Genomic DNA, 11,972 nt, shown 5'->3' with positions numbered 1-11,972 from the left:
GTACACGTGGCACACACGGCGAGTCCGCGCGCCGCGTCTCACGCGCGAGGGGGGCTTATCGTAGCGGCGCGCGCGGGATTGTGGGACGGCGGCGGCCTAGTCTTGACGGACAGGCGGGGGGGAAAAATCTCTAAATCTCTCTAACTCTGCCTGAAATAAGAGCGAGAGAACAACCAACAACAACAACAGGTTTATTTTATTCTGACAGCGGGCGTCTTCACAGAATCGACCAGCCATGGGTCAGGAGGACATCATGAGCACGGCGGAGGATGTCGCGGATCAGGTACCGATTAACGGAAACCGACTGTTCGGGAAACTGTCTCATATTGGGCTTGATTAGCTTATCCGGCTAGGCTAGCTAGCAAGGAAAGTTGCAATTGAATTGAATTGAACTGAATGAGAAGACGTTGTCGCTAGCTTAGCTAAACACAAGTAAAGAAAAAGATATATAAACATACATCACTGTTTGGTTCTTGTAAGGCGTAAAAAGTTTAGGAAACATGGGCAAATCTGTGCTAGCTAGCTCTAGTGCTAGTTTGCTAAAATAACTGCAAATAACTTAAGTAGTTTGTAGGAGTGTATCATCTGAGCTAGGTTATAAAAATAGCACTATCTCTGTGTAAATTGACAAGATGTTGCGAGCTTAGCTTAGCTTAGCTTGTGTAAGGAAAGTTTTAACAAAGCATAACACATTTACAACTAGTGAAAGTTTTCATTATAACGTCTCCTCAGGTTTTAGGTAACGGTTTCTCAAATCTCTCAAATTTATCACCCTTTGGACTGTTTCTGAGACCCTGAAATACAATCCACAGCTCTTTCCGAGTTGTTCTATAGTAACAGTTTCAAAGACTTGTATGTCACTTCTTTCATGACTCATCCTGTACTAGTGTTGTGTTTGTCCAATCAGATGCATGTTCTCTAGATACAGTGCGTATGTCCCACCCCACTTTTGATGGCGTGTCTTGCTCCATGTAGGGCCACGGGATCGTTTCGTTTCCGACTACATGTTATTTCAGTTTAATCAGTGAGAAAACATCACTGTCGTCCACTGGAAAAGTGGACGACCAGTTGGGTCGCTGGTCGTACTTGAGAACGGAAGTAGATCACTGTTTAGACGCCATGTCATCTATGCCGTTTGTCATCTCGCACGGATTTGCCTAGCTCGTCCATTGACCATATCTAATAAAAGTAGGAAGGCACGTAAAAGTGTAATTTTTTAATTAATTAATTGTTTTTATTTTTTTGTACGACTGTACAAAAGTATTTTCAGATTAAATCTGAGTCACTTGTGTAAGTGGTCCTACATCGGATATACTATATTTCCATTTACCGGTAGCGCTGGGATTTTCATGGTCCTTATGATTGTGAACCGTTATGACACCAATTTCAGCAGGTTAAGCAGTTGTAATTAGCTAGTTGTGAAAGTGGTGAGTCTGCATTTTTTGTTTTCTGTTTGTTTTCCTTGTCATGGCTTTGTTTAAGGGGGAAGGAAAATTCTTGTTTTTTTGAGGTTTAATTCTTTCAAAGATGATGTCATAGACATGAGCTCAAACTTCTTCGGATGAGCTTTTGAGAAGCTGCCTTTTTTACACTGCTGTGGCTTGTCCATAAGTATGAGTTGCATAGTATTTAAAATAAATGTATTTTAAAGTCTGTTTTAGTTATAAACTGGAGACAGTAATTGAACACCAGGAACACAGTGCTGCATTAAGGTTTAACCTAACACTGTGGAGAGAGGTGGATAAAAATATTAGAATATACATTTTTAAATAATAATAAATATGCTTCTCTCCCGTGATGGTGTCTAGGCTCTGGTGCTTATTGCATCAATTTTAAAGCAAGAATTGAGAATTATGATTAAACGATAGTTGTATATGGATCTAGCTGGGTGACATCTGTGTAGAAAATAAATAATAATAAAAAAAATCCTAAAAAAGGATGGAAAAAAAAATGCTGACAGGTTTTGATCAGAACACAAATAAAATCACTAATCAACAGCTGTAAAATAGTAAACACCCCTAGACTCCATGACCATTTCACCCTTCTGAATGAGGCTTATCTCCAGTGCTCTCTCACATGCCTGATCCAATCAATCAGCTGATCAACCGAAGTGTTTAGAAAAACACTCAACACAAGATGTTTTACAAGAACAGGGTCGAGAACTTGTCTTCAGGTGAAACAACTACCTGTTACAGGTGTCACAATTTTATAAATTATAGCATGATATTGCTTTATATACACACACAACTTTACAGCTGATACCAGAAACCAAAGTTCAGTCTTCACCAGCAATTGCTCAGTGGCTTCGTAACACAACTCAGCCATGCAGAGTTCTTCACACACTTTTATAAAAGCCTCTTTGTCGTCTCTCTCTCTCTCTATCTCTCTCTCTTACTCTGTGGTCTTACTTTAACAAGTTATATATATATATACTTTTACTCATTTGGAGTTTGTACAAAGATCAATTGAAGTCTATATAAACAACTCTGTTATAGTGTAATGAAAGTAATTGATACATAGTAAAGATGTTCCCGGAAATAACCGGCATTCTAAACTTGGGATCTCGGGAGCTCGGATTTCTGCTCCCGGCGCCATCGTTTGTAGAACGGTACTGTATATACTGGCTTATCTGGGAGTTTCTTCAGTCATTACAGTACAGGAGTTGTTGTTTGTTTGTTTGTTAAGCGAGACGGACGTGCAGTTTTGTTTAAAGATTAAAAAAATAATAATAATAAAGGTACATTTTCTTGTTGTGTCTCTCAGTATATATATTGTGTATCTTTTTAAGTATAGAGTCGTGACTTTACAATTTGGTATTGTGACTTTTGAGACGATAGATTTCCCCGAGATATCAGTACGCTTTTAACAAATTAATATTAATCGAACGTCGCTTTTCGGTACAGATCCAAACCAAGTGAGCGTAGTTCCGTCTGGATCCTGATGATCCTGAGAATAATTTTGTGATAGTTTATAAACAGAGTGTGTAGTGTAGAAGAAACAGAAGTGACACACAGCATGGCTTACTCCAAAAAAACAAAAAAAGTAGACTGATTGAAACTGAACCTTCAAAGATGAATGGACAGATCGATATGTTTATTCTGGTTTTAAAACCAGTTTGACTCATCTGTTTCTGAAACCATTGCGATAATAAAAGGCAGTAACGTTGAAGCTTCACTATGAGGGTGTAGATGTGTAAAATACCCGTACTGAAAGCCCTGTGTGACAGAGCAACTTTCACGTTTTCACTATTCCATAAATATACAAGTAAATATACAAGGCCTTTGAAGGTCAAACAGTTAACATAGTAATTGAAACTTGACAATAAACATTATTGAAATGCTATGGAAATTTTAAGTTGCTTATTTTGTGTAGACTTACAGTGACTGCATATACTGTATAGAGACCTGAATCCTAACACAAACGTGAGAGCTTTAAGAAAATTTTATTTCTTTAACCTTTTAATTAAGTATCCCTGGTGTATAGGTCACATAGTAGTATTTAGCAACATATTTAGATCTTAGATCTTTAGACCGCTAGAGCAGCTAGAGGGATTAGAAAAAGTGAACAAAAACATGCTGTGTCAGTCACACAACCTCTATCTCTCTGTAAAAAAAAAATTATTAAAAGTGAACTAAGTTTGGTCTTAATTTTGTATTTTTTAACATCTTCATCTCTTAGTCTGTAACGAAAGCCCTGAGATACGAGACCCGATATCATGTCAGTGTTTTGCTCGTTGAGCTTGAGCCTTTTTTTTTTCTTTTTTTTTTTAATTTAGAAACCTAGCCCTGATACTCCACCCCCCTTGCTTAAACCCAGGTGATTTGCACAAGCACTGTTTGGCTCCACAGTTCACACACACACACACACACACACATACAGTACATGTTTCCTCTCACCGAGTGGTCCACATCAGCACTTCCCAGAAGGTCTCAACCAATCAGTGATCGAGACAGCTGTATCAGCTCACACGGCAACGATAGCACGACTGCTTTTTAATGAGCATGTTGTGTACAAGACTGTTAAATCACCGTCTTGAAAATGCGACTGGGTAATGAGGGATAATTACGCGAAGAAGAACACTTGATAATTTGCCTAATTATTTTTTAAATTAGAATTGTTTTTAAAGCTGTTCGTGCCTGTAAATCATATCAACAGTAATCGCTGAACACAACGGTAAATAGTTTTATCAGAAGTTGTGGACACACCCAGTTTAATTGTTTAATGGTTTAATCGGTTAAAAAAAAAATTGTGCTTTTTAATTGTAATTGACACATCTGTGAATTATTTTGTTTTTTGTTTTACTTATTTTTTTAACTTGAGCTGCAAAAGAAAAAACACTGGCCCTGCCCCCTTGCCCAAAAACAAGCCGTGTAGGCTGACTGACATTTTTAAAATGCCCATATTGTGTGTGTGTGTGCGCGCTAGTGAATAGTCTGTGCCAGATAAATATTTTCTATATATATCTATATATTTTTTTTTGAGACAATGTTAAGATGAGCGCTTGTGTTTTTTGTAGTTCCTTAGAGTGACGAAACATTACCTGCCTCACCTGGCGCGGCTGTGTCTCATCAGCACCTTCCTGGAGGACGGCATCCGCATGTGGTTCCAGTGGTACGAGCAGAGAGACTACATCGAGGCCACCTGGGGCTGCGGGTACTTCCTGGCCACGTGCTTTGTGCTGCTTAACCTATTAGGACAGCTGGGTGAGCTTTTATTTGCTTTCATTATATTTAAGCCACAATGGGCCTCGTTTAGCAAGCTGTCCAAATGTGCGAATGTTGATATTCATAAAAACCTAAAAAATGAGGAACCTCAACCTCAACTTTCAGTCATATAAGACGGCATTTTATGTCTGGGATATAATGTTAAGGTTTAAACGGGCCTTATCCAAAAAAACTAAAATCAAAAGTACATCCTCCTACGCGTTCAATTGCAAGAAAATGTAGCAAAAAATTATCATTGTTGATATTAATTCATGAATCTAAAAAAAATAAAGGAAGTGAGTCAACACGAGTCACGAAATAAAAATGAATTAAAGTAACTGTTCAGATATGACGAGAGAAATGTTGAAGTATAAATCGAGAAACTGGCCGGTCTGTCTGTGCAGAAATGCTGGTTATTTTTTTAAAATAATTTAAACAAACACCTCAGCTGATGCAAGATTTTTTCGGACATTTTTTATTACAGTGTCCTGTGTTGTAGCAGGGAATTCTTTTTTAAATAGTTTGTTTAAAATTATATATAAAAAAAACAGCAACTGAAAAGTAAATCTTTATATTTACAACATCATAATGCTTAAAGAATCGCAATACAAATTGAATTGCCATTCTTCTTATTATTAGTGGTGCTTGCGAAGTGCCATAGACTTAACATTGAGACCAACACCAGCTATGACATTGGCTATGTCTATGACATGGCAAGCACCACTCACATTTTCTTCAGGAAATGTGCCTCTCTAGTTATTATTATTATTATTATTATTACTGGTAAATAGTATTTCTAATTTTTATCGAAGTTGAGTCAAAATAACGTTTGATTCACTTTAGATTTTTTTAAGGTCTCAGTGTGTAAAATATGTTCATAATTGCCCATCATTGCCGTGATTTTAAAACCAAATTGGTGCAAGAATGCCTGGTATCCAAGAATTAAAATATATATAATAAACCTGAGGTACAAAAGTGTTGTTTTGGAGTTTTAGCTGTGTGAATGTTTTTAAACTCTATTGTTTTACCCTTACAGGTGGCTGTGTCTTGGTTCTCAGTAGAAATTTTGTACAGTATGCTTGCTTTGGATTATTTGGCATTATTGCACTACAGGTAATGAAATAATGTTTAGCTTTAACATTTTGAATTTTGCTTAAAAAAATATATAAAAAAAAAAAAAAAATATATATATATATATATATATATATATATATATATATATATATATATATATACACACACACACACACACACACACAGTGAAACCTTGGATTGCGGGTAACACGGTTTGCGCAGGTTAATTTGTTTTATTTTTACTTTATATTTTGTGTTAATTTTTTTGTCTTTTTTTTTCAGGCTGTGGAACGAATATAAGATTTTCCATTTAAATCAAATTATTGATTTAAAAAAATGTATTAAGTCTTTCTTACAGGAAAATTTTATTGGGTTTACGAGTACGAGTCCACTTTCGGAACACATTATGCTCAAAATCCAAGGTTCCACTGTATAGATGAGGTAGATATAGGTATGTGTGTGTGTGTGTGTGTGTGTGTGTGTGTGTGTGTATTTATCGTTTCCTGGTTCTCTGTTTCAGACTGTCGCCTACAGTATCCTATGGGATCTAAAGTTTTTGATGAGGTAAGTGCTATTTTATATGAATTCCTTAGCATTTAATGCAGGGGGAAAATTTTCAGATTCAGATCTTGCAAAATGGGCATTTATAAAGAGACTCCAAATCGAAATATGCAAATGAAATAAGAAATAATTTCCTTATTCTTTTGATTAGCAGCAAAAGCTTGTATGAAGTTCGACTAAGATCTATCCAGAACAAAAGCGAGCGCTAACCTAAACTATTTATAAAATTATTATAACAATAGTGTTGGGTACTGTAAGGGAGGCTGTAAAAACAGATATATGAAAAATAGTAAGAGTTTGTAAAAGTGTGTGTGTGTGTGTTATAACAATAGTGTTGGGTACTGTAATATATATATATATACACACACACACGTGTATATGTATGTGTGTAAAAGTATATATATGCCTCTGAAATTAGTTTCAGGTTACAGCCCTGCCAGCTCAACACACAACATACTTTTAAATTATTTTTAGATGACTTCCACCAGCTTTGATAGTAACCAGCAGTCATAGAAACCAGAGTGGCTGGACTGTATATAGGGCAGGGGTAACGCATTGACTAAGGTGGCATTGGCTAAAGAGCAGAAGATCGTTGGTACTACCAAGCTGCCCCTGTTGGGCTCTTGACTAAGGCCCTCAACCCTCACCTGCTCAGATATAGGAATGATGAGAGAAAAGTAAACCACTAAGGATAAGGATGTCTACCAAATGCTGTAAATGTAAACGTGTTAAGTTTAAAATTAATTAAAGGAAGATTGATTGCTTGATACTGCTGTACCTTGATGCGCTTACTGGCCGGCCCGACTTGAGAGAGAGGGACAAATGCACGTAAGGTGTCTTGGGTATACATGTGTATATCATAGGTATACCTCATTTATGAGAGACAAAATGAGAACAAAAAAAATCCTGATGTGATTTTCTGGATTTTTTTTTTTCTCCTTATTTTGTCGAGGTAGTAGTTTGGTATACCTATGATGAAAATTACAGGCCTCTAATCTTTTTAAGTGGGAGAACTTGCAAAATTAGTGGCTGACTAAATACTTTTTTGCCCGACTGTACAGCGTCTTATAATAATCTGCCTCTGATATAGGGGTCAAATTAAGCACGATGAGACATGACCTCGGTCTTGTGTTAATGTGATAAGAGACCAAATTAAACGCCTGTGCTTTGTTGGTGTGTTTGTGTGCAGGAACATGGCTCTGGGAGGCGGGTTGTTGCTCCTCTTGGCCGAGTCACGCTCTGAGGGGAAGAGCATGTTCGCCGGGGTGCCTACGATGGGCGAGAGCTCCCCGAAGCAGTACATGCAGCTGGGTGGTCGTGTGCTGCTCGTCCTCATGTTCATGACCCTGCTGCACTTCGATTCCAGCTTCTTCTCGGTGAGACATCATGTGATGGATTCAGAGTAGTAGCATGAGTTGATTAAGAAATTATTTAGAATTTAATGAAGAGCAGTTTTTGCGGTCTTTCATACGGACATCTGGACTTACTGTGAAGGACAGGCGGACAGAGCCTTCTTTCTGTATGTGTAAAAAAACTAAACAAATAAATAATATACTTCAAACAAAAAAAATTATAATCCCTGGGGAAACAATAGGGCGCTTCACATACTATGATGATATAGGGCTGATGTCATAGTTCTTGGGCCCTAAAAACTCCACCTCTTTGTTCGACTGGGTGTTAAATGTAACTAAGGACCTGTAGTGACCTGTTTTCACTGTTCAGCAGTAATAACCACATCATGCCCCTGGGAGAATATGATGGCAGCTTTTTTCCCCAGGAAAAAACTTTCATTTCATCTCTTCTCACCGACATTTTCTAAGTTTATTACAATTTTATATTTCCATAAAACTATTTTTCCAGCAGATATAAGAAATTCGCATCGGGAATTAACGTAGTCATTTCTTCTGCAGTCGATATCTGTGATATTGTAAGTAAGAAGTATAACATGTCAGTATGATGCAAAAATCAAAGTTGGTTATTTGCCCCTGTAACACAGCAGGTGTTTAAAATAAATAAAACATTGTACATGTGTAGCTTATTTATAGTAATTATTAACAAGGAGTGATTGATATGTTCTGTGGCATAGTGGTTAGCACTGTGGCCTTGCACCTTGATTCTCACCTTACTCCTGTGTGCTTGGTGGGTACTCCGGGTACTCTGGTTTTCTCCCACAATTAAATTCAATTCAATTTTATTCGTATAGCACTTTTAACAATTGACATTGTCGCAAAGCAGCTTTATACAACCAAAATAATTATTTTGTATGAAATGTGAATGTGTATGAATCAAAATGATATGACTGTCCCTCATGTCGACTAACTATAACAGCATAACTAAAAGATAACTAAAGGGAAAGCCAGAAGGAAACAGACATGAGGGGGAACTGGGATGTGAAGCGACCAATCACTTCATCGTCAACAAACCTGAGGGATCAATGAGAGTGGGGAAGACATCTAAACATACCAGTTCACCGTAATACTCTACGTCCATGAGTCCCCCAGATCTGCTCCTTTACCTAAGGCAAATATATTTTAAAAATGCTTGGCTAAATAAATAGGTTTTTAGTCAAGACTTAAACACTGAGACTGTGTCTGAGTCCCGAACATTAATTGGAAGACTATTCCATAACTTTAGGCTTTTAAAGTAAAAGCTCTACCCCCAGCTGTAGTTTTCATAATATGCGGTACTGACAAGCAGCCTGCATCCTTTGATCAAAGTAGGCGTGGCGGATCGTTAGACACAAGCAGTTCACTCAGATACTGCGGCGCAAGACTATTTAATGCTTTATACGTCAGAAGTAGCATTTCAAACTCAATGATGAGCAAGCCGAGGACGATGGCAACAGTGGCATGGAAAAACTCCCTGAGATGGTAGTAGGAAAAAACCTTGAGAGGAACCAGGGAACCCATCCTTATTTGGGTGAAATGGATAGCTCACTGCCAGCTCAGGAGTGACATGTATAGCTAGACAGAGAGGCATGTAGAGGAAAAGAGACGGGTAGAGGGAGAGAGAGGTGAAGAGAAAGAAGGAGAGATGGCGGGTATGGTCACAATCAAACAATGTATAAAGTGAATGTACAGTTGTGTTCAAAATAATAGCAGTGTGTTGAAAAAAAGTGAGTAAAGCTCCATATCCATATAATAACTTTTCATTCACTTTTAAATCACTCAAATGCATTGGACACCCTGCACATTCTATTCTGAATCACAACATAAGAAAACTGTGTTAAATGTATTATTAGTTTAATGTATGTCAAGAAAACAAGTATTAGTCAAAAAAATAGCAGTCATCATTCATCTTTTAAATTCATCATCAAGTGAACTGTAACCCCTTTAGCACATGTCTTTTTTTCCACAATGGGACTTTGCGGGAGCTTCTTGCTAATAGATTTCTGGTTTTGGTCTCCATTTTAAAGCACTTGATATAATTTTAGCAGAGCAGCCTATCATTTTCTGCACTTCTTTGTATGTTTTCCCATCTCTAATCACCTTTTCAATCGAAGTACGCTGTTCTTCTGAACAATGTCTGAAACAACCTATTTCATTTTCACAGAGAAATGCACAGGACAACCTGTTTTTCACAGAATAATTTACCTCTCTAATTGAACTTTACACTGCTATTATTTTAAACATGCCCCTTTTTAATTAATAATTCAGTTACACAGAATTAGATTCATGTAAGTCATGACTGTTGGGTCTGTTGTTTTTTTATTACTCCACTACACCTACAAGTAAAATATTTACCGTGAAGAAATATAATTTCTCCCAAAAACAATTATTGATCTGTTTACTGATGTTGGACTGCTATTATTTATACACTACTTTATATTTACTAGGGGTTATCTGCTCATATCTTCTGGTTCTAGTGAGGACTCTCGCTGCTGCATTCTGGACTAACTGAAGCTTGTTTATGCACCTAGTTAAACAACCAGACAGTAAGGCGTTACAGTAGTCCAACCTAGAGTTGATAAAAGCATGAACTAGTTTTTCTGCATCATTTAGTGACAATATATTTCTTATCTTGGCAATATTTCTGAGATAAAAGAATTCTATCCTGGTAATATTATCTACATGTGTTCCAAATCTATAATTACACCATGGTCTTTCACTGTTACACTTGATGGAACAGAAAGGCCATCTAAAGTTACAGTGTGATAGGAAAGCTTACTTCTAGCTGCTTGTGGCTCATATGACTGGAACTTGTCTTATCAGGATTAGGCAGAAGGAAGTTAATTAACATCTAATCTCTTTTGTCCTGCACACCAGCATAACAATGAAAACTAGTACCATGCTCACGAATTATGTTGCCCAGAAGAAGCATGTACAGGGAAAAAAAAGCAAACTGAACCCTGTGGAACACCAAACTTTACTTAAGAACATGCAGAATGGTTAAATCTTTTAAATCTACAATGGATAACGATCAGCCAAATCTTGAATTTCATTTTGTAATTATCATCTTCCTTTCTTACATTTCTCTTACTTCCTCCATCCTCCTTTTAGATCCTGCAAAACATGGTAGGCACGGCGCTCATCATTTTGGTGGCCATCGGCTTCAAGACCAAGTTGGCGGCTCTTACCCTGGTGGCGTGGCTCATGGCCATCAACGTCTACTTCAACGCTTTCTGGACGGTTCCCACCTACAAGCCCATGCATGACTTCCTCAAGTACGATTTCTTCCAGACCACGTCGGTCGTCGGTGGCCTGCTGCTAGTGGTGGCTCTCGGTCCCGGGGGCGTGTCCATGGACGAGAAGAAGAAGGAGTGGTAAGAAGACTTCTTCCTCTACAATAAAAGGGGAAGGAGGGAAAAAAAAAATAAGTTAATCTACTGCCCAGGACATAAGGACCCACAAATCTTAAAACAACCCAGTCCAACCCGGAGCCACCTCTCTTCATTCTCTTCTTCACCTGCCTTTTTTTTTTTTTCATTTCTCTTGCTTTTTGTTTTTACAAATTTACAATGACAAAAATATAATTTTTTAAGATGCCTGATTATATCCCAGTGTAAAGAAAAGAAGAAGAAAAAAAACAGCCTGAATGACATGGAACTGTCTGATTTAATGTTATTTTGCTTTTCTTCCCCCCTGTCACTGTTGTCCAAGCATTGTAAATGTCCCCCTGTTTGGGGTGTTTCGCTTTTTCCTGCACATTGCTTATACGGTTGTTATTTTTTAAAACACTTGAGAAATAGCTGTGAATGTGTACACATGTACAGTATAAACTCTGTGAAACGACAGTAATTTAGCGATCTAACTGAAAGATGCTTCTAAATAATGAACTGATGCTCTGGCTTTTGGGGTGCACAGAGTCTCCTGTAACACTGGTCGTGGTTCAGATGAGAAGGGCGGGGGGATTCGATATGTTTTAAGCCCCCTACGGAATAGTAAGGCGGAATCTGGCTGCGGTGTTTTCACACTAGTGGACTGTGTACTGGCTGAAACTAAGCTTGGATTTATCGTACACGTAAAAAAACACTATTTTACACTTCTGCCCAAGTCAGGAGGTCTTTTTTTTTTTTTTTTTTTTTTTTGTCTTGATCTGTGTTTTTGCTGTCGTTAAAATAACACATTGATTTACAGAAGTTTATAATGTATTTTTTTTTTTTTTTTTTTTTTTGTTGTTTTCAGGCGGAGAAAA

General features: G+C 37.5%; 1 protein-coding gene across 1 annotated transcript; it reads left to right on the top strand.

Moving 5' to 3' along the window:
- surf4 (surfeit 4) lies at nt 1-11,972 on the top strand. Its single transcript, XM_053484766.1, has 6 exons — nt 1-283; nt 4,517-4,703; nt 5,740-5,816; nt 6,298-6,341; nt 7,528-7,714; nt 10,838-11,972. Exons 1-6 carry the CDS (start codon nt 236-238, stop codon nt 11,102-11,104), a joined length of 810 nt encoding a protein of 269 aa, XP_053340741.1. The 5' UTR covers nt 1-235; the 3' UTR covers nt 11,105-11,972.

This window comes from Clarias gariepinus, chromosome 24, assembly GCF_024256425.1.
Source record: "Clarias gariepinus isolate MV-2021 ecotype Netherlands chromosome 24, CGAR_prim_01v2, whole genome shotgun sequence".
NCBI lineage: Eukaryota > Metazoa > Chordata > Actinopteri > Siluriformes > Clariidae > Clarias > Clarias gariepinus.
This window is presented reverse-complemented; position numbering and strand designations above follow the sequence as displayed.

What these genes read in the sequence shown, in the direction of transcription:
- surf4 (XM_053484766.1), top strand. Translation starts at nt 236, where the DNA reads ATGGGTCAGGAGGACATCATGAGCACGGCGGAGGATGTCGCGGATCAG. An exon ending in TAACCTATTAGGACAGCTGG is followed by an intron (nt 4,704 to 5,739) that starts GTGAGCTTTTAT and finishes TTACCCTTACAG; the next exon opens with GTGGCTGTGTCTTGGTTCTC. An exon ending in GATCTAAAGTTTTTGATGAG is followed by an intron (nt 6,342 to 7,527) that starts GTAAGTGCTATT and finishes GTTTGTGTGCAG; the next exon opens with GAACATGGCTCTGGGAGGCG.